The sequence below is a fragment of the Diceros bicornis genome, chromosome 34, assembly GCF_020826845.1.
Source record: "Diceros bicornis minor isolate mBicDic1 chromosome 34, mDicBic1.mat.cur, whole genome shotgun sequence".
NCBI classification, from domain to species: domain Eukaryota; kingdom Metazoa; phylum Chordata; class Mammalia; order Perissodactyla; family Rhinocerotidae; genus Diceros; species Diceros bicornis.
Window position 1 is genome coordinate 23,548,711 of NC_080773.1, and position 24,078 is coordinate 23,572,788.

Here is a 24,078-nt window from a genome sequence, read left to right on the forward strand (position 1 = left end):
TTCTCTGCAGTGTCTTCTGTTGTTTGTGTCAGGATGATGCTGGTCTCAGAAAATGAGTTGAGAGTTGTTTATTCCCCTTCTCTATTGTGGAACAAAATGTGTAGAATTGGTATTACTTTTCCTTAAGTACTTGGTAGAATTCACTGATAAAATCATCTAGACCTGGAGATTTCTTTTTCAGAAGGTGTTAAACTATGAATCCAATTTCTTTATTACTTATAGGACTATTCATGTTATCTGTTTCATCTTGGGTGACTTTTGGTAGTTTGTGTTTTTTGAGGAATTGGTCCATTTAATATACATTATTGAATTTATGTACATAATTGTTCATTGCACTCCTTTATTATTTTTTAAATATCTGTGGGGTCTGGTCATAGCTCCTGTTACATTCCTAATGTTGATAACTGTGTCTTTTCGCTCTGTCAATAAGTCTTGATAGAGTTTTATCAAGTTTATTATTTTTCAAAATACCACCTGTTGTTTCATTGATTTCCTTATTGCTTTTCTGTTTTCAATTTTATTGATTTCTGCTCTTATCTTTATTATTTCTTTCCTTCTTCTTGCTTTGGGTTTATTTTTCCCTTCTTTTTCTATCTTCTTGAGGTAGAAGTTTTGATCATTGATTTGAGACTTTTCTTTTTTCATTCTTTTTTAGAAAGGGAAAATACTAGTGATTTTAATTAATTAATTTTCTATTGTGGTATGAACACTTAACGTGAGATCTATCGTCCACAAATTTTTTAATGCATGACACAGTATTGTTAACTATAACAGGCACGATATTGTACAGCAAATCTCTAGAACTTATTCATCTTGTATAACTGAATCTTTACACCCATTGAATGGCAACTTCTCATTTCTCTCTCCCCCTGATACCTGGCAACTACCATTCTACTCTCTCTTTCAGTGCTTTTTACTATTTTAGATACCTCATATAAGTGGAATCATGCAGTATTTATCCTTCCGTGTCTGGCATATTTCACGTAGCATAATGTCCTCCAGGTTCATTCATGTTGTTGCAAATGGCAGAATTTCCTTCTGCTTTAAGGCTTAGTAATATTCTATTATACGTATATATCACAATTTCTCTATCCACTCATTAGTCAATGGACATTTAGGTTGTCTCCATGTCTTGGCTATTGTGAATAATACTGCATTGAATGTGGGAGTGCAGATATCTCTTTGAGTTCATGATTTTGCTTCTTTTGGATATATACTCAGGAGTGGAATTGCTGGATCATATAGTAGTTCTATTTTTAATTTTTGAGGAACCTCTGAACTGTTTTCCATAGTGGCTGCACCAATTTACATTCTCACCAGCAGTGTACAAAGGTTCCAATTCCTGCACATCCTCACAAACATTTGTTATATGTTAAGTTTTTTTGGTAATAAGCACTCTAACAGGTTTGAGGTGATAGCTTATTGTGGTTTTGATTTGCATTTCCCTGATAATTAGAGATGTTGAGCACCTTTGGATGTATCTGTCGAACATTTGTATATCTTCTTTGGAAAATATCTATTTAGATCCTCTGCCCATTTTTTAATCAGATTGTTTGTTTGTTTGTTTTTAGGTTGTATGAGTTCTTTATATATTTTCAATATTAACCCCTTTTAGATGTATGATTTTCAAACATTTCTCGCATTCCAGTGGTTGCCTTTTCATTTTGCTGATGCTCTCATTTGTTGTGCATAAGCTTTTAGTTTGAATTAATCCTACTTGTGTATTGCTGTTTTAGTTGCCTTTGCTTTTGGTGTCAAATCCAAACAATCACTGACAAGACCGATGTTAAAGATCTTTTCCTCTATGTTCTCTTCTTGGAGTTTTATGTTTTCAGGTCTTACAGTCAAGTCTTTAGTCCATTATGAGTTAAATTTTCTGTATGGTTTAAGAGAGGGGTCCAGTTTAATTCTTTTGCATGTGGCTGTCCAGTTTTCCCGACATCATATGTTGAAGAGACTACCCTTTCCTTTTTGTATAGTCTTGACTACTTTGTTGTAAATTAATTAACCATCTATGTGTGGGTTTATTTCTGGATTGTCTGTTTTTACGCCAATACCATACTGTTGTGATTACTATAGCTTTGTAATATAGCTTGAAATCAAGAAGTGTGATATCCCCAGCTTTGTTCTTCTTTCTCAAGATTGCTTTGGCAATCTTGGGTCTTTTGAGGGTCTTTTGAGGTTCCATACTGATTTTAGAATTGTTTTTCTTATTTCTGTGAAAAATACCGTTCAAATTTTGATGGAGATGGCATTGAATCTGTAGATTTCTTAGGTTAGTATGGACTTTTTAACAGTATTAACTCTTCCAGTCCATGAGCATGGAATACCTTTCCACTTATTTGTGTCTTCTATTTTATTTCCTCAATGTCTTATAGCTTTCAGTGTACAGATCTTTCACGTCCTTGGTTAAATTTCTTCCTCGGTATTTCATTCTTTTATGCCAATGTACATGAGATTGTTTGCTTAATTTCTCTTTCTGACAGTTCATTGTTAGTGTATAGAAATGCAACTGATTTTGTATATTGATTTTGTATCCTGCAACTTTACTGAATTTGTTGATTAGTTCTAACAGTTTTTTGGTTGAATCTTTAGGGTTTTCTATATATAATATCATGTCATCTGCAAATAGAGACAGTTTTACTTCTTCCTTTACAGTTTGGATGCCTTTTATTTCTTTTTCTTGTCTCATTTGTTGTCGCTAGGACTTTTAACACTATGTTGAATAAAAGTGGTGAGAGTGGGCATCCTTGTCTTGTTCATGATCTTAGAGGAAATTATTTCAGCTTTTCACTGTTGAATATGATGTTAGCTGTGAGCTTGTCATATATTGTCTTTATTGTATTGAGGTATGTTCAATTTGTTCCCAGTTTGTGGAGAATTTTTATCATGAATCAATGTTGAATTTTGTCAAATGCTCTCTGCATCTATCGATGATCATATGATTTTTTTGTGTGTATGAGGAACATTAGCCCTGAGCTAACATGCGATGACAATCCTCCTCTTTTTGCTGAGGAAGCTTGGCCCTGAGCTAACATCTGTGCCCATCTTCCTCTACTTTATAATGGGACAACACCACAGCATGGCTTGACAAGCGGTGCATCGGTGCGCACCCGGGATCTGACCCCACGAACCCTGGGCCACCGAAGTGGAGTGTGTGCACTTAACCACTATGCCACTGCGCCAGCCCCATGATGATCATATGATTTTTATCCTTCATTTTGTTGATGTGATGTATCACATTGATTGATTTGTGGATGTTGAACCATATTTGCATTCCTGGAATAAATCATACGATCATGGTGTATGAGCCTTTTATAGCACTGTTGAATTTGGTTTGTTAATATTTTTTTGAGGATTTTTGCATCTATGTTCATCAGGGATACTGGCCTGTAATTTTCTTTTCTTGAGATGTCCTTGTCTTGTTGTGGTATCAGGATAATGCTGGCCTCATCAAATGAGTTTAGGAGTGTTGGCTACTCTTCAGTTTTTTGGACGAGTTTGAGTTGGATTGCTATTAATTATTTTTTCAAAGTTTGGTAGATCTTACCAGTGAAGCCATCCAGTCCTCAACTTTTGTTTGTGGGGAGATTTTGATTACTGATTTAATCTCTTTAGTACTAATTAGTCTGTTCAAATTATGTATTTCTTCATGATTCAATCTTGGTAGGTTGTATGTTTTTAGGAATTTTCCATTTCTTCTAGCTTGTCCAATTTGGTAGCATTTCATGTTCATAGTAGTCTCTTTGATACTTTGTATTTCTTTGGTATCAGTTGTATTGTCTCTTCTTTCATTCCTAATTTTATTGGTTTGAGTCCTCTGTTTTATTTTTCATACTGAGTCTAGCTAAAGATTTGTCTATTGTGTTTATATTGCAAAAAACCAGCTTTCAGTTTCACTGATATTTTCTTTTTTTTTTTGTGAGGAAGATCAGCCCTGAGCTAACATCCATGCTAATCCGCCTCTTTTTTTTTTTTGCTGAGGAAGACTGGCTCTGAGCTAACATCTATTGCCAATCCTCCTCCTTTCCGCCCCCAAGCCCCAGTAGATAGTTGTATGTCATAGTTGCACATCCTTCTAGTTGCTGTATGTGGGATGTGGCCTCAGCATGGCCGGAGAAGGGGTGCATTGGTGCTTGCCCAGGATCCAAACCCGGGCTGCCAGTAGTGGAGCACGCGCACTTAACCGCTAAGCCATGGGGCAGGCCCTCGTTGATATTTTCTATTGTCTTTTTAGTCTCTATTTCATTTATCCACTCTGATCTTTGTTGTTTTTTTCCTTCTATTAACTTTTGGCTCAGTTTGTTTACTTCCTTGAGATGTAGATTTATGTTATTTGAGATATTTCTTATTTTTTAGTGTAGGCATTTGTAGCTATAAACTTCCTTCTTAGAACCGTTTTTGCTGCATCCCATAAGTTTTGGTATGTTGGATTTCCTTTAATTTGTCTGTAGATATTTTTTTATTTCTCTTTTGATTTCTTCTTTGACCTATTGTTTGTTGAGAAGCATATTGTCTAATCTCCACATATTTGTAAATTTTCTAGTTTTCCTCATGTAATTGTTTTCTAGTTTCATGCCACTGTGTTTGGAAAAGATACTTGATGTGATTTAAATCTTCTTAAATTTATGAAGACTTGTTTTAACGTAAATGGAAACCAAAAGAAAGCAGGGGCAAATCTAATTATATCAAACACAACAGACTATAAGACACACTGTAATGAGAGACAAAGAAGGTCATTATATAATGATAACAGGGTCAATCCAACAAAAGGATATAACATTTGTAAATACTTTTTCACCAAACATAGGAGCACTTAAATATATAAAGCAAATATTAACAGATCTGAAGGGAGAAATAGACAGCAATACCATAATAATGCAGGACTTCAATAGCCTACTTTCAACAATGGTTTGATCAAACAGACAGAAAATTAACAAGCAAATGTTGGACTTACACTACATATTATACCAGATGGACTTAACAGATATTTACAGAATATTCCATCCCAAAGCAGCAAAATACACATTCTTCTCAAATGCACGTGGAACATTCTCCAGAAACTGTCATGTTAGGCCAGGGAAGTTATTTAAATATGGAAAAACTGGTGGGGAATAAACTCAAATTATCCACAGGAGAATTGGTAACTAAATTATAAGTCTCGATACTTAATACTTAACTAGTTATATAATCAACATGGATGAAACTCAAATATAAAATACTGAGTGGAAATGTAAGACGATGAATGCATTATGCAGTGTGCCTAAGTTTTAAATGCCTTCACAAATACCTTATATTGTTTATGGTGAAACAGTACATAGTAAGAGAACAATAGTAGGTTGGGAACTATATAACAGAAGGTCAGAATAATAATAAATTGTGAGATACAAGCAGTGGAAAGAAAAGGAGGCTTAACTGCTCCATAATTTTATTTCTCATTTTTATTAAAAAATTCTGACATAGTTTTGGGTAATAATCATATTGTTTCTGAATCATTCTGTATGTATGAAACATTTTTAAAAAGCTGAATGCCCCAAAGTGAATTAGGTGTACCATAGTAATTTTTAATAATCAAGTCCTCAAAGATGCAAAGATTGGATAATTTGAGGCTCCAGGATGAAATACAAGTTTTACACAATTACCCTCAGTCATGAACATGTCCAAGGACAGGAAAACCAATATCAATATTCATAGTAGATCCAGAAGTTTTTGAACATTATTCCCATGGGAACAGCTCTAGAGGAACATCCGCCATCTTCTCCTGGAATATTTTATCAAACGCTTCAGCTTGGGCCACTGTGAAGTAATTTTTCCAGTCCCCAGAAATGCCTGACAAACATGAAATAGAGACTCAGATCAGATCGAGGGGTAGGTCTTAAGTTCCCAACCCATCTCCTTCTGGATCTTTTCCTTCTGTCCACTTCACATGGAAATTGTAGCTAGTAGAGCAGAATGACCAATGGCTCATTGGTGGGTCTTTATACTTCCTGGCAATCATAGCTATTTACACTTCCACATATCCGGAAACAATTTACTATATTCTCCTCTCTCTCAACCCATACTGCATACAATTCATCAGCAATACTGCAGCTATGTGTTCTGATACATCCAGAATCTGGCCACTTCTCACCACCTCTATTTCTACCACCTTGGCAGAAGCCAACATCATGTCTCACCTGGATTATTGTATTAGACTTCTAACTAGTCTCTCTGTTTTCGAGCCTTCTCCATTATAAGTTATTCTCAGAATGGCAGCCATCTTGATTCCTTGAGAAGCTAAGCCAGATCATGTCTCTTCCTGCTCAAATTCTCCATAGACTTCTGGTTTCACTCTGAAAGTGCTTATGGCTTCAGGTGATTTGGTCCCTGTGCTTTGTCTGACTTCACCTCCTGTGACCACCCATTTGCTCACTCTGCTCCCTCACATTGAGTATTCTTATTCTGCCTCAAACATTCACCCTTCTCAGGCTATTTGCATTTCCTGTTCCTTCTTCCTGGAATGTTGTTCTCTCAGATACATCTATGTCTTGCTGATTTGCTTCATTGATGTCTTTACTCCAATGCAACTTCTCATTGAGGCTCTCTCCCACCACCCAGTTTAAAATTGTAAATCTCCATCCTTGCTGTATTTTACTTCATAACACTTATCACATATGATATGTTATATGTATTTCCTTTGTATGTGTGTGTTTGTCATATGTATCTCCAATATATGTAAGTGTTAGAAAATCATAAACTTTTCTTTTCTTTTTTTTGGTGAGGAAGATTAGCCATGAGCTAACATCTGTTGCCAATCTTCCTCTTTTTGCTTGAGGAAGATTGTCCCTGAGGTAACATCTGTGCCAATCTTCCTCTATTTTGTATGTGGGATGCTGCTACAGCATGGCTTGATGAGTGGTGTGCAGGTCCACGCCTTGGACCCATACCCATGAGCCCCAGGCTGCCGAAGTGGAGTGCCTGAACTTAACCACTATGCCACCAGGCTGGCCCCACAAACTTTTCTTTTTAATTGACAAAGACTTAGTGTTTCAAATAGTCATAAACACTGTGTACTCAAATGTTTGTTGAAAGGATGACTAAAAGTATGAGGAATGTACTATTATTACCTCCATTTTAGATGATTAAAAAAAGACTTGGAGAGGTTACGTAGATAGTGATGGATGTGGATTTGAAGCCAAAGATTTTTACACCAGAAGCAATACTCTTAATTATATGATGATATTATTATTTCTATATTATATAAATTAATACTTATGTATTATATTAATACAACTAAATTAATGAATTAATTAAATGAATACATAGCAACATAATTATAATTTTATATAAATTAATACATAGAAATATAAATTATATACTCAAACTATATGCATAAAAGTAATATAACAGAACATCTAATAAATAATTGGTGCCCTAGAAACATCCACTGTTACTCTCATGCTCATCATTTTCTTCATTATTAGAACAATTTTCACCATTATTGATTTCTGAGGCTCATGTATCATCTGTAACACACTGGACTTATGAGAAGACAGAAAGAGCTCTTGAGGCACCAGAGTCTCTGTAAATTCAATATGGCAACCCCCTATTAAACTTCAGTCCAGATGAGAGACTCCAATGTTTTTGTGCAGGAGCCTCAAGTTCTAAATTGTACCCATCTTCAAAATCCTACAAATCCTTCTGATGTAAATTTCTATTTCTACTAGTTTCCTTAGTTTTTGTCTCTTAAAAATCTCCCCAAACTCTTGTGTATTAGTTTGCTAAGGCTACTGTAACCAGGCACCTCATACTGGAGGCTTAACAACAGAAATGTATTTTCTCAGAGTTCTGGAGGCCAGGAGTCAGAGATCAAGGTGTTGACAGATGTCATTGCTTCCTTCTGAGGTTGTGAGGGAAAGATCTGTTCTAGGCCTCTCTTCTTGGTTTATAAATGGCCGTCTTCCTCCTATGTCCTCATATCTTCTTTCCTCTGTGCGTGTCTGTGTCCAAATTTCCTCTTCCTTTAGGGACACCAGTATTATTAGATTACAACCCACTCTAATGACCTCACTTTAAATTAATTACCTCTGTGAAGACCCTCTCTCCAAATATGGTCACATTCTGAGGTACTGGATGTTAGGGCTTCAACATATGGATTTTTAGGTGGACAAAATTCAGCCCATAACATCTTGGTTAGGAATACACCTTTAAAAAAATTCTGTCAAGCAGTAATATATAATAATGGCGGAATGACTGAAGTTTTGGATGGAGTTTATTAGAGCGTCAGGTCATACAATATTTACTGATCTAGTGTTAACAGCTATACTTCAACGATTTTGATATTCTGATGTGTAATACATTTATATATGTCATAATAGGGTGGGCAAATAGCTTGTTAATTATTATACTTTACCAACTTCATATGTAGTTTATAATCCAATATATTTGTATTATATTGTAACATATTAATTTATAGTTTGTAATGCAAATAAAATGATCATATAGCTTGTTGATTATACTTTAAACCAAATTTCTTTAATAAATTAATATATTATGTTTTTGTTCATTCTGTTTATTCAACAAAAGTCATAGAATTTCTATTCCATGCCAGACACTATCCTGTAGAATAAAAATAATCAAGGGTACTAACAACAACAATCGGTTAGAGAAAACTATCTCTTTTATCTGAAAATCAGATAGGTCACCAGTAACGGACAATTCAACAGCCAGGCTTGTTCTAAGTAAAGTTGGTATGAGTAGACCACGAGAGGCAATAAAAAGTATTTTTCTTGTGTCCTGATCAGAAAAGGTCCCCAATCATCATGGAAGTAGCTGAACAGAACAGTCCTTGGCATAGAACAACCAACATTTCATGCAGCTTTTCAGTACATCATGATTTATACAACTAGTTGTCTAATAATAATTGATATAATTAATTTTAAAATTAATCTTGGACCTGTATGTGTCTCCCAGATAAAAGAAAGGACACAGATCAGACCTGGGTAGAGACACAGGATATTAATCCTTTTCATTTCTTCCCTTCTTTCTCTCTTTCTTTCTTTGTTACCCACAAATACCCCAAATTCTTAGTTTACTCTGTCCTAGAATAGTGAAGTTGCAAAGCATGAGGGTTATAAATTTAGTCTCGAGCATCAGAGACCAGGTTTTCAAAGGGGCTTGTGTCTTACTAGCTGCATCAGGTATCACACTTTTCTGAGGAAAATAGTACCCCATCAGATTGTTGTGATGATTCAATTGCAAACTACATATGGAGTTAGATCATCAGCTTAGCAATAATAATCAGATGGTTTGTTGATAACTATTATTATCAGTATTATATCTATCCCTCTCAACTATCTACACTATATAACAAATCCTATGAGTAATCGGAAAAGGTTGAAATCCAATGTGGTTGCCTTCTGGAGGAGTCATTCTAGACAAGAAGAAAGAGTGGGTGTAGTCATTGAATTATGCACCAAATTTGATTCCACTCTATTTTGTCCCTGCCAAAAATCTGGGTTGTTAATTCTCATTGCTTTTCTCTCCTAAGCAATCATCTTTTGTCCTTTTAGCCATTTCACACAAGCATTGTACATAAATATACCATTTTAAACTCTGCCAAACCCTAATACATGAAAGGAAATCTAAGAATGGACAATCTCTCTCTGCTAGGTATTCCCTTTACTTCTATTTTAGTAAAGTGTCAAAGTGTGGGATTGCTACAGGTCTTTTTTTTTAAACAACAGAAATATTTTTTCTCACATCCTGGAAGCTAGAAGTCCAAGATCAAGGTTTCAGCAGGGTTGGTTTCTTCTTGAGGTTTCTCTACTTGGTGTGTACATGGCCGTCTTCACTCATCATCTCTTGGTTTGTACATATGCCTGTGTCTGTATTTCCTCTTCTTGTAAGGACACCACAATATGAATTGGGGCTGAGTCTAAAGATCTCATTTTGACTTAATTACCTCTTTAAAGACCTTATCTCCAAATACAGTTACATTATGAGGTACTGGGGGTTAGTAATTCAACATATGAATTTAGAGAAGACAGAATTCAACCTATACACTCCTCCTTCTGGCCTCCACACCCCCAGTTCATGTCATTCTCACACACACAATACATTCACCCCATCCCAACTGCCCAGAAGTCTAAACCCTTTACAACTCTAAGTCCAAAATTTAATTTAAATACCATGTAATAAAGGCATAAGTGAGCCTTGAGGTAGAATTAATCCTGAGGCAAGATTCCTCTCCAGCTGTGAACCTGTGAAACCAAACAACTTATCTACTTCCAAAATACAATCGTAGGAAAGGCATAGGATAGATATTCCCATTTCAAAAGGTAGAACTCAGAAAGTAGAAAGGGATCACAGGTCCCAAGCAAATGCAAAACCTAGCAGGACAAATTCCATGAGATTTTAAGGCTCAAGAATGAGCTTCTTTGTCTTGATGCTCTAACCTCCTGGCCTACTAGGGTGGTGGCTGCCTCCCCCTCTGCCCTGAATGGCAGCTGCAACCTGCTTGAGGTCTTTTGAACCACTTAATTTCTTCTTTTTATGGATCACCATCCTGGACATATTTAACTCTGGACTTGTGAGCAAATTAGCTCCTACTTCAGACTGTAGACACTTTTCATTCATCTCGTGCCCAAGGATATGGACGCAACTAATCTTTCATCGTAGAGGGCCTTACAATGTCTGATAACAAGACAGGCTCTCAGCTAAGTGAAAAGTCTCTCCTCTCTCCTGTTTCCAGTTGAGTCATTCTTTATATGTTTCTTTGTTCAGGATAGTTCTCCATGCTAAACCACCAGAGGGGTAGCACAACATGACCATCCCCAATCCTGTCCTCATTTCCCAGGTCAATCCCAGCTGGCAGGTTGGCAGCAGTAGTGAATTAACCTGATCAGTGTTTGTAGAATGGATATGCACCATGTCAAATCCTGAGGAGAGAGAATCTGAATGACCTCACATGAGTCAGATGACCATTGCAGTCCTAATCAACTTCCTCCAAGTGCCAGAGCCTACATCAGTACTATGAAAAGAGACTCCCTGATAAGAGCACCTGAGAAGTTCTCTGGGTGATGAACAAATAGAGTTGATAAACTCAAACACTCCCTAGTCCCAAGTATTAGTGCCTACTGTAAGCCCAGAATGCCCTCCACATATTCTGACACATTTTGAAGGCAGAGCTCCATTTTCTTTTACCTTTCCTCATAAGTGATCCATTCTCCTCAACTAAATTATAAGCATGCAGGAGGGTAAAATTGGACATCTTGTTTTCTTTCATGACCTTGAAGGAGCTATTCTTGAGGAGAGAGTTCAGTTCTTCTGGTTCTAACTTCTTGCCCAGGAATTGGCAGATCTTCTGTACTGTGCTTCTTGTGTCCTAGAAGAAGAAAAAACAAGAAAGAAGATGACAAGGAAGATTTTGTGTTTTCTAAAGACACTTTTAGAAAGTCTTCTAGATAATTATTATCAGGATTAAGGAAAGAAATGTTCAGGGATAACTTGACAAAGATCGTAGAGATTGGTTTCAAATCCTGGAGGTACCATCAGTTAACACTGTTTTCCATAATTAACATTTGGACAACATACAGAGTTTCATAATATCTTCTTATATATTGTCTCAATAATTAGTCCTTGGCATATGATCCTGGGGTATTATTATAAAAAATTGATTTTATAATCAGAAAGACTTTGGTTTGAATCATAGACCTTCCTCTTAGAGCTATAATGCTTTAAAACATTTCTTTATCCCATGAGCCCTCATTATAATCTAACCAGAAAACATGCAACTATAGAAGTTCCTTCAATAAATGTTCATTTTGTGGCTTTAAAGCATAATTACTGGAAGGTATGGGAGTATGTACCTGAAGCAGCTAAACTTGTTACAAAAGTCCTGGTGAAAATGAAATTCATGTAGAGGTCATAGAGGATTGGACAAAAGTAGCCAGTGGAAGATGATGGGAAGTAATGTTTCTCACAAGCAAAAGCCTGTGTTTATGTTACTTTCTCTTTTCTCCAGGGTACCACTAATGGGCAAAGTTCATCTTCCAATGGTTTAATCACCTTACTGGTTTTGATCACCATATGACAGCCTTTCCTGCCCATCACTGTTCACTCTAGTCCTTGGCCTGTCAGAATAATTACACAGACTGATTTCATGACTTTATCTTTCTTCCCTCATTCAATCTGGGGTGTCAAGCAGTCAGAGAGACCTCTGTAACCAAACTTGTTCCTATGCAATGCATCTTCTTCCTCAGTCCCTTCCCACCACTAGGTTATCAGCAGCATCATGTGTCCTACCTCTAGAAATTTTAGAACCATTGCCAGTGTGAGCCAAAGCCATTTTATTCTCTCTCAGTGCATAAAAAAAAAACCCTTTAGATATTGTAAGATGGAACAAAGAAGAGAACATTAAGAAAAAGAGCATGAAATTGGGCGGTGTCACCCAGAAGTAAGGCAATTAAGACCAGGCAGCTATTCTCACTCCTAATGACCCATCACACGGCTAAACTTTGACTGAGAAGGTGGAATAGAGACACAGAGGAATGGAGGGAAGTTAGAGGGAGTGAAGGTGGTGGTGAGAGGGTGTGTGCTAACCATAAGAACCATAGTTACCCGTCTCAGCTCTTCATAACTCAGTATCAGGAAGTTCTCCTTCCCTTTCATGGACATCCAGCCATGAATGTGGTCAAACCAGGATCCATATGGCACTGCATATTGGGGGGGGGTGCAGAAAGAGGGGGTAGATTACCAAGTCTATGAAAGCAGGGATCCATCTATTATGTTCACTCCTGTGGGCACCATTAATAGCACAATGTCTGGCACATTTTAACTTGTCCTAACTAGCTGCTGAATGAATGAGAGTAAAGATGAACAAATACTATCCAACATCATGCATTTACCTTGTAATGAGCCTCGTTTGTTTGGAGCCAGCTCTGTACCCAGTTTTGAATGGTCTCTAATGATATCCTGTCCAGAGAGCCATGTGGCCTGAGGAATGGTATTCTTGCTGCCCCATATATGTTCAGTGTTTAGAAATTTTGGTTCATAGGTCATTCCCACAGCCCTTGAAGATATTTTTGCTTCTTCTTGCCTTCATTGTTGTTATCGTAATTATTGTTTCTTTGGAAATTATCTGTCTTTCCTCTGGTTTAAGATTTTCTTTCCTTTTTTCTATGAAAGGTTTCCTAGAGACTAAGTGAGGATTTTTTTTGTAATAATTCTTTTTGAGGCTCAGTGTGGTTCTTCAAACTGAGATTTCATCAATGCAGGAAATTCTCAGGCATGTTGCCTTAAAAACTGCCTTTCCCTATATTTTATATTGTATTCTACAGAGCAAAATCTTCTCACTTCATCCTCCATATCTCAACTATTTGATATTTTGTATGCTGTCTACCATGCACGAGCACTTCTTAACTCCAAAATGTAGTGGGAAATTAAATATAAAATGAGAATTTTACTTAGTTAAATTATCATTCAAGAATGAGCATAAAATAAAGACATTTTCAGGCCAAATACTGAAAGAATTCACAACTTTTGTTATGAGACAACTAGTGTAAGTTATAGACTAAATAGACTAAATATAAAGTGAATCCAAGAGAAAGGAACATCCAATGATTCAAAGAAGAAATCAAAAGAGAAATTTAAAAAATCGTGAAACAAACAAAAATGGAAGCACAGTATGTCAAAACTTAAGGGATGCAGCAATAGGAGTTCTAAAAAAGGAATTTTATAGCTATAAATGCCTACAATAAGGAAAAAATCTCAAATAAGCAATTTAACTTTACACGTCAAGGATCTGGAGAGAGAAGAACAAACTAAGCCCAAAGTTATCAGAAGGAAGGAAATAACAAAGATCAGAGCAGGAAAAAAAATGAAATAGAGACCATAAAACAGTAGAATATATTAACTAAAATAAGAGCTTTTTTTAAAAAGAAAAACAAAAAAAAATTGACAAATCTTTAGCTAGACTAAAAAAAAAAAGAGCAGACTGAAATAAATAAAATATGGAAGAGAAGCCGTTATAACTGATGCCACATAAATACAAATGATCATAAGAAACTATGAAAAATTATATGCTAACAAATTGGATAACATAGAAGAAATGGGTAAATTCCTAGAAACATACAACCCACAAGATTAAATCATGAAGAAATAGAAAATCCCAATAGTCCAATAACAAGTAATGAGATTGAATCAGTAATCAAAAATCTCCCAACAAAGAAAAGCCCAGGACCAGATAGTTTCCCGATAAACTCTTGCAAATATTTAAGGAAGAATTAATACCAATTCCGTCAAATTTCAAAAAAATTGAAGAGGAGGCAATACTCCTAAAGTCATTTTATGAGGCCAGCATTGCTCTGATACCAAAGCCAGATAAGGACACTATAAGAAAAGAAAAGTACAGACCAATATTCCTGATGAATATAGATGAAAATATCCTTAGCAAAATATTAGCAACCTGAATTCAATAGCACATTAAAATGATCATATACCATGGGATGCAAGGATGGTCCAACACATGCAAATCATTAATGTGATACACTACATTGCAGAATGAAGAATAAAAATCATATGATCATTTTAGAAGATGGAGAAAAAACATTTGACCCAATATTTGCATGATAAAAACACAAGTTATGTATAAAAGGAACGTTCTTCATCATTATAAAGGTCATATGTGACAAAACCACAGCTAATACTATACTCAATGGTGAAAACTTAAAAGCCTTCCCTCTAAGATGAAGAAAAAGACAAGGATGACTACTCTCACCATTTCTATTCAACATAGTTTAGAAGTTCTAGCCACAGCAATTAGGCAAGAAAAATATCCAAATCAAAAAGGAAGAAGTAAACTTATCTTTATTTTCAGATGACATGATCTTATATATAAAAAAAACCCTAGACTCTATCAAAAACCTGGTAGAATTAATAGTCAAATTTAATAAATTTCCAGGATACAAAATCAACATACAGAAAACAGTTGTTTCTACACACTAACAATGAACTATTTAAAAGAGAAATTAAGAAAGCAATTCCATCTAAAATAGCATCAAAAACAATAAAATACTTAGAAATAAATTTAAACAAGGAGGAGAAAGACTTGTATACTGAAAACTATAAGTCCTTGATGAAAGAGATTGAGAAGACACAAATAAATGGGAAGATATTATATGTTCTTGGGTTGGAAGTATTAATGTTGTGAAAATGTCCTTACTATCCAAAGCAATCTACACATTCAATGCAATCTTTATCAAAATTCCAATGGCGTCTTTCACAGAAGTAGAAAAGAATCCTAAAATTTGCATGAAATTACAAAATAACCCGAATAGACAAGGCAATCTTGAGAAAGAACGAAGCTGGAGGCATCACACTTCCAGATTTCAAGTGTTATTACAAAGCTATAGTAATCAAAACAGTGTGACATTAGCATAAAAATAGGCATACAGACCAGCGGAAGAGAATAGAGAGTCCAGATATAAATCCATACATATATGGCCAAGTAATTTTTGACTAGGGCACTAAGAACACACAATGGGGAGAGGATGGTCTGCTCAATAAAGATTTTTGGGAAAACTGGATATCTAGATGAAAAAGAATGAAACTGCACCCGTATATTACACCGCTCACAAAAATTAATTCAAAATGGATCAGAGTCTCAAATATAAGTGCTGAAACCATAAAAATCCTGGAAGAAAAATTGGGGAAAATTTCCTTGATTAGATTGGCAATGATTTCTTGGATAAGACACCAAAAACACAGGCAACAAAAGCGAAAATAAACAAGTAAAACTAAAAAGCTTCTGCACAGAAATGGAAACAATCAATAATTTGAAAAAGCTACCTACAGAATGGGAAAATATATTTGCCAACCTATATATGATAAGGTGTTAATATCCCAAATATATAAAGAACTCATACAACTGAAAAGCAAAAAAAAAAAAAAAAGGCAAATAATCCAATTTAAAAATGGGCAAAGGACCTGAATAGATATTTTTCCAAAGAAGACATACGAATGACCAGTAGGTGTATGAAAAGGTGCTCAACAGCACTAATCATCAAGGAAATACAAATCAAAGACACAATGAGCTATCACATCATACATGTTAGGAGGGCTGTTATCAAAAAATAAAGAGATAACAAATGTTGGTGAGGATGTGGAGAAAAGGAAATCCTTTACACAGTGGTGGTGGGAATGTAATCTGGCGTAGCCATTATGAAAAACAGTATGGCAGTTCCTCAAAATTTTAAAAATAGAACTACCATATCATCCAGCAATCCCTCTCCTGGGTATATATCTGAAAGAATTGAAATCAGTATCTTGAAGAGATATCTGCATACTCATGTTCATTTCAGTATTATTTCAGCATTATTTACAATAGCTAAGATATAGAAACAACATAAATGTCCTTTGATGGATGAACGGATAAAGAAAATGTAGTATATATACATACACATATTTTATATTTTTATATTTTATTTTTAATTTTATATTTTATATTTAATATATAATGGAATATTATTTTCTATTTATATATTTTTATATTTATGTATATTTTATATTTACATTTTATATTTATATATATTCCATATATTTATAATGGAATACTATTCATCTATAAAAAAGAAAGAAATCTTGCTATTTGCGACAACAGGGATGAACCTCGGGGGCATTAGGCTAAGTGAGATAAATCAGACAGAGAAAGACAAATACCGTATGGTATTACTTACAGTGGAATACAAAAAAAAAAGCACATTTCATAGAAACAGAGAATAAAATGGTGGTGGCCAGGGGATGTGCAGAGAAAACATGGGGAGCTATAGGTGCAAGGGTATAAATTTTCAGTTATGAGAAGAATAAGTTCTGAGGATCCCACATACAGCATAGTAACTATAGTTAACAATTTGGTGTTATGTACTTGAAAGTTGCTGAGAGTAGATCTTAAGCAGTCTAACCACACACAAATAACACGCACAAAGATGTGATAATTATCTTGATCTTGGTAATCATTATACAATGTATAGCCATATCAAATAATCATGTTTAAATATATACAATTATATTTGTCAATTATTTATCAATAAAGTTAAAACATAACATTTTTGAATAATTACCTTCAAAATTAAGAAAAAGACAAGTATTACCACTATCATCACTTCTATTCAACATTGTCCCAGAGCCCTGGCCAACGAGATAAGAGAAGAAATAATAAAGATGACATATGTTTAATAGAAATGAAGGTGATATCATTACTTAAAGGTTATATTTATACTTCATTGAAAATCAAAGAGAACCTACAGGAAAACAATGAGAGTTAAGAAAAGAGTTCATTCAGATTGTTGAAGACCCAATTAATATTCAAAATCAGTTCCATACACAAATCAGGGACAAATAACTGGAAAATGTAATTTTAAGATGTTATTAATCTAGAAGGAATGAAATGCATCTTAAAAACTGTTGCAACCATTTATAGAAAAAAATCCTAAAGGACCGTGTAAGATATTAAAAATGCTTTAGATAAAAGGAGAGATAAACAATGTCTATAAAAGAAAAGAAAACTAAAATAAATATGCCAATTATCCACTAATTTTCTGTAAAACTACTACAATGACAATCATAAAAATACTGAAAATAAGGAGTGTCACTGAGGATATGGAGTAACAGGAACTGTCATATGCTATTTGTGGGAATATAAATTGACATAACCATGCAGGAAAATAGATATTATCTTTTAAAATTGAAAATTCATATTTGCTATGCCTTAGCAGTTCTACAATTAGATGTATAAACCAGAAAGAAGGTCAAGCACATGTACACCAGAGAAGCATTATTCAGAAGAGCCTTAAAGTTGAAGCACCTCATTTAATTTCTAACTTTGGGCATACAAAGTGTTGGGAGAAGCATTGGGGCAAAACTAATGGCTTCAGTGATGCTTGCAAACAGCAATTACGGTTCATTCATTTTGATACTCCTCTTGGCTAAACCTAACCTAGCAGGGCTCACGGTGCTGGTACGGTCAGCCTTGGGAGGTGGGATCCAGAGTAGAAGACCACACAGGCCATGAAAACGTGCTTGGGATCCTTTGCATAGGGAATTGTATGATTCAAGGTTCCCAGAGCATGGGTGATGAAAGGGTTGCCAGCTCGAGGAGTCCTATAGACTCTTTACCTCACTGGGGAGGAAATGTGTCCACGGCAGGGGACCTCCTAAGACTTTGTTATCATGTATGATCCAGAGCTCTGCTCTCAGACTCAGGGTCCAGAGCAGGGACTCCTGTTGCCTGGATCTCAGGACAATATTCCCTAGGACTTAAATTCCCAAGTTTTCTTCACTGGTATGGGGGAAAGGGTTTGAACTGACATTCTACAGGGCTGCAGACAACTCAAGATATTGATATTAATTCATAACAAGAAAGATTTTGGTGTTGGTGGTTCTTGACTGGATAAGAAAGAGGCCTGTGTGTGAGTTTTAAGGGACAGATAAGCAAGATATCGGGATAGTGGTGAAGTTTACAAGATATGTCTTCATCACTCGCCACTATTGATCGGACTTTCCTGGATTCCTAGGAAGACCTGAAGCACAATTCAGAATGCTTTGTACACCAAATGGCAAGATCAAATATAGCACTGATGAGGGGGGTGTATTCTTCATGTCTGGGCTTCCACCATAGGGTTTCAAGGTTGCCTTTTTTCTTAAAGAGTAACCTAAAGGAAAGCAGAAGATGGGACTGAAGAGGTCAGCCAAGATCAGCTCAATAAGAAACACGACTGCCTGGCTTTGAAGATTGGACTTTATGCTGAGAACAAACAATTCAGGAAATGTGAACTGTTCAATATTTAACAGATGATTGCAACATAGCCTGTAAAGGCCAAAGAGCATGAGGTGAGGACGCCAATAATGAGTGTGTCTTGTGAATCTAGATGAGAATTAACAGTGGCTCTGATAATAAAGCACCAATGGAAGGGGTGACAAACAAATATTCACTATTTAACAAAGGTGTATTAGCTGCTTAGTATGTGGCAAGCACTACTCTAGGACCTAGGGTCAAGAATGAACAACACAAGGAGCTTATATTCTAGTGGGGAGACACATGCAATAAAAAAATAAATAGAATACATACTCATTGGTGATGAATACTAAGGCTAAAAAAAGTTAAAACTGTAGAGATGGGGAAAGATGGTATTCTATATAGCACAGAAAAGGAAGACTTCCTTAAGTACAGAGACAGTTTAACAGATACCAGAATGAAGATATGAATCAAGGTCATGGGTCTCTAATAATAAGTAGACAAAGGAAAATGCTGACGGGCATGGGAGTGGGATGGGAAACAGATGGCACTTGTGAGATGTCAGAATCATGCTAAGCTTGGGTAAGGAGTGGTTCTATTTATTTAATAAGATCAACCTGCAGTGGGAGCATTTTGGGATATGGGGGGAAATGTGCTCAGTTTTGAATGTATTGAATTAGAGGTGTCTGTGGCTCTCTCCATTGAAGACATCTATGGACTGTTAGAGAATCAGATCTGAAGCTAGGAAGACATGTTACAGCTGAGATATGTGACTTATCATATAGTTCTGAGAAAAATTGCAAAATTTCTATATCCAAGAAAGCCTGGAAATTATTCATAATTAAAAGTATAGAGATCCAAGACAGTCCTGATGGCCTAGAGTTTAAACTTCTGCCTGCTCCACTTCGGCCACCCAGGTTTGGTTCCCACGCACAGAACCACACCACTCGTCTGTCAGTAGCCATGTTGTGGTGGCCACTCACATAGAAGAACCAGAATAACTTACATCTATACACAAGTATGTACCAGGACTTTGGGGGTGGGGGAAGGAAGTAAAAAGGAGGAAGATTGGCAATGGATAATGCTTACATTTCTGAGACAGCACAAGAGGATTAAGGAAGTTTTATAAAGACACATCTCAAAAAGGGTGGAAAGTCAGGATTGTATTGTCCTGGAAGCCAATGAAAAGTTGATTTTCAGACAGCCGCAAATGAAGAGAGAAGAGAGGAATACTAGCGTTCTGTGTTAGTTTAGACAGGAACAGGAGACTCGGAACATAGCTAGGATGGTTTATGATATGGAACCTGAAAGGCTGGCTGGGGTTCTGCTGCTCTGCAGGAGAGAATATGGACTTCGAAAATTTGGGTGGCAGTGGTCATGGAGCCCAATACCCCCAGGATGGTGAGATGTAGAGATCTCAGGTTGGGTGTAAGATGAGGTCTGATAAAGGCCTCTGACAATCCCCCAGCTTCCATATTTTGTGTTCACTCACCATTTCCTTGGATGAACCATTCAAAATATTGTTCCAGTGACTCTGGTTTTTTAATAAAATTCGAAATGCTATAGAAAAAATAACCAGACACAAGAATATCTCTGGGATTTCTGATAAGATAAATCACCTTAAAGAGAAAAATGAGATAACAAAAAATCAATACAGTAATTTCTCATCCTTCTTGATCTTCATATAAATATAGAAAGAGCCAATTCCTAGAAAATGCCTATTAAATACCAATGGATTCTTTTAAAAATTAGTTATTGCATTCATTAACCAAATATATATTTTTAAGTTCCTATGAACCAGTCACTGGGGTCATACTAAGAATACAACAATAGAAGAGGAACGCATTGTCCTTTCCCTCTGGGGTATCATAGTCTGCTCAGAATGGGAAGCAACCAAAGGTTTGAAAAGGCGTGTGGTAGTATATTTGTGTAGCATTGTTTAAAGATTACTACGAGGAGAATGGATTAATAAACTGTGCTATATTCATAGATACACAGCAGACATTCAGATGGTATAAGTCTATGTATATGAAGTTCAAGAACAAGCAAATTAATCTATAGAGTGAGAAGTCAGGAGACTGATCATCTCTGTGGGTGGGAATTGATTGGGGAGGCACATGAGGGAGTTTTCTAGGGGAGTGGAAATGTTCTAAATCTGGATCTGGAAGGTATTTACCCAGTTAGCAGATATTTGGTCCTATGCAGAATGTCCATAAGACATTTGGTCCATAAGACATGTGTTCATGCCAAAAGGACTTTGATATTTGGCCCTGTCCAAAATGTCTGTGAAGACATTGGGTCCACACACCAAAAGGTCCTTGATATATGATCAAAAAGCATTTGGCATAGAACAAATATGCTCATGGATGCTTTGGAGGGGACTACATGTCACAGACCTTTTGGCATGGACCAAATGTCCTACGGCTGTTTTGAATAAGACCGAATATCAATGACTTTTTGGTGTGGACCAAATGTCCTATGGATGTTTTGAACAAGACCAAATATCAATGACCTTTTGGTGTGGACCAAATGTCCTATGGATGTTTTGAACAAGACCGAATATCAATGACCTTTTGGTGTGGACCAAATGTTTAGGGATGTTTTGGACAGGACCAAATGTCCAGCAAGGAGTTAACCCGGTTGTGTACATATGTAAAGATTCAACAAGCTGATACTTAAGATTAGTGCACACATACAGACACACACATGCAAGAACACTTGGCATTTGAACATCTGACTTATACTCTGAGTTCTGCACCAACTTTCTTTGTGACATTATCCTAGGCCTCAACTCTCTCTATGCCTCATGTTCTCCACAAGGGGATTTAACAAACACCAATAAGACACACGTAAATGAATGTGTTATAAATCAGCCTGGGAAGTGATGGGTTAAAGAAAAACAAAACTTAATCATACCACAACACACTGTGAAATTTCCAAGAAAGGAGATATTATTCTAAACTTCACAATCCAATTTAAGCATAAAACATTTTTTAAAAATCACAAACCAATGAGCACCTTCCAGCAAAGTATGTTTCTAAAAACAATCTGAGATATGGTAGATCCTGGATACCCGTGGTCCCACCTGGGGATCATCTGTCAGCCCCATGAGAGATTCATGTAGCTGCTGAGCTCAATAGACAGCTACATATAGGAAGACGTAGTAGTTAGAAAAACCAGCCATGGTGCCAGAGCAATCTCGCTGGATTTAGGCATTGATTTATGAATGAGCTGCTTCCGTATGGGCAACTCTATGTCTTATACTTCTACCTAAGTGGCAGGAGGCATTTACCTAATCAAGATTGGCTAATTATTTTTTTAGAGCAACAGAAGGGGCTTATCTAGTATATAAAAGAATAATATATTCTAATTTGGTTTAAAATATGGGTTTCTAAGATTCTGGTGTTATCGTTTCACTTTACGTCTGGTCTACAACTGGCTGGTACAACTTGTGGAGGGGTCTACACCCTTGTACTCAAGTATGGCCCCTGGCATCATCAATGCAGAGTCTGAGGCCCACCCCAGACCTACTGGATGAGGCTGTATTTCAACCAGATCTCCAGGGGACTCCCAGGCACATTAGAGTGTGGAAAGCATTGACCAAACATCTTGATTATTGAGCACTGACCTTGGCCTTGGAACTGAAGAGAGACTTGGGGATGAGTTGGATGGGGAGGTGGGAGGTGATGAGGAGTGGGCCTTCCTTATCCTTTAGTAAATTATAACCATACTCATTCTCTATCCAGGGTGAGCGGTCCCAAATGGGCACAGATTGGATCCACTTGGGATCCCCCTTGGAGGAAATCAGGCAGAGAATTTCAATCAACCAGTTTGTTCCTGGAGAAAGAAGGAAAAATGATGGTCACTCATTTTAATCTGACTTTTTAAAAAATCGTGATAAAACGTACATAACATAAATGTACCACCTTAAGCATTTTCAAGTGCACAGTTCAGTAGTATTAAGTATATTCACACTGTTGTGCAACCATCTTGCAAGACTAACAGTCTGTACCCATTAAACAACAACTCTCCATTTTACCCTCCCTTCAATCCCTGCCAATCATGGGCAACTACCATTCTACTTTCTGTCTTAAGGAGTTTGATTACTCTATATACCTCATCTAAGTGGAATTATGTCATATTTGTCATTCTGTGACTGGCTTATCACTCAGCATGTTGTCCTCACTGTTCACCCACATTGTGCTGTGTGTGTGAGAATTTCATTCCTTTTTTAAGGCTGAATAATAATCCATTATGTTTATATACTACATTTTGTTTATCCATTCATCTGTCAATGGATATTTGGGTTGCTTCCACCCTTTGACTATTTGCTTAAATCCTTTTAACATGTTCCCACTGCCCTTAGCTTTTTACCACCTCGCCACTTCCAACGTTTTCAGCCTCAGTCCTTGCCCAATTTGCTGTCCCTCTATGCCCTCCCCTGATAGAAATATGATCCACATCCTCTCAGTCCCTTGAATTTGCTCTTTTCTAATTTCTGGCCATTGTCCATGCTGGCACCTTTAGCTGAAAATATCCCTTTTCACTAAATAGTTTCACATTCATTCTTTCATCTCAATTTAGATGTTGTTCCTTCTACTTTTTTTTTGTGGCTGTTATAGTTGTGTTTATTCATCCCTTCCCAGGTTTATTGAGGTGTAACTGGCAAAGAAAAATTGCATCAATTTAAGGGGTACAGTGTGATGATTTTATATGTGTATACATTGTGAAATGATGACCATTATTAAGCTAATTAATGTATCCATAATCTCACATAATTAACTTTTTTTTTCTATTTCTTCTATAAGGACTTCACTTGCCACCCTCCTCCACTACTCCATGCAAACACCTGACTATGCCTAAGGATCTGATCCTGCTTCCTTACCTGATTTGGGGTAAGTCACTATTAAGACATCTTCATCCTTAAACACAAAACTCTCCAGTGCTTCTCTCAGGACTTCAGGTACAACAGTCGTGTCAGGGAGAGGTATCCCTTCAAACCAAATATACCTGCCTGACATTATGATGAGCTGTTTGTACCTGGTGTTAGAATATCAGCTGTAGCCACTGTTGGAGGTTGTGGCAGCTGCTGGGAGATCAGTTTTTATACTAAAGCTAAAACAATTATTAATCTCTCCTGGTTTATTGAGGAGTTTGTTTGCTGATAAAGAAAAGTGGATATTGATAGAGGATCCCAAGGTTGATGATATTGAGCAACCATCAAGTCTTTCAGAGAACATTTTGGGGTAATCTGAGTTTGAATTCATCAAAGGGAACCAAGAATTCAATAACAATCCCAATCATGT

General features: G+C 36.3%; 1 protein-coding gene across 1 annotated transcript; it reads right to left on the reverse strand.

The window, feature by feature from the left end:
- Nucleotides 1-5,716: 5,716 nt before the first annotated feature.
- On the reverse strand, nt 5,717-23,793 carry LOC131397890 (sulfotransferase 2A1-like). The gene is made up of 6 exons (XM_058531002.1): nt 23,658-23,793; nt 22,401-22,609; nt 20,265-20,391; nt 12,601-12,695; nt 11,185-11,365; nt 5,717-5,829 (listed from the first exon to the last, which is right to left on the reverse strand). Exons 1-6 carry the CDS (start codon nt 23,791-23,793, stop codon nt 5,717-5,719), a joined length of 861 nt encoding a protein of 286 aa, XP_058386985.1.
- Between the last annotated feature and the right edge of the window lie 285 nt (nt 23,794-24,078).

Excerpts from the sequence above, each read along its gene's own strand:
- LOC131397890 (XM_058531002.1), bottom strand. The coding sequence starts at position 23,793 with ATGTCAGGCAGGTATATTTGGTTTGAAGGGATACCTCTCCCTGACACG. Across the intron at positions 22,610-23,657 it reads AGTGACTTACCCCAAATCAG|GAACAAACTGGTTGATTGAA; the intron begins GTAAGGAAGCAG and ends TTCTTTCTCCAG. Across the intron at positions 11,366-12,600 it reads GTTATGAAGAGCTGAGACGG|GACACAAGAAGCACAGTACA; the intron begins GTAACTATGGTT and ends TTCTTCTTCTAG.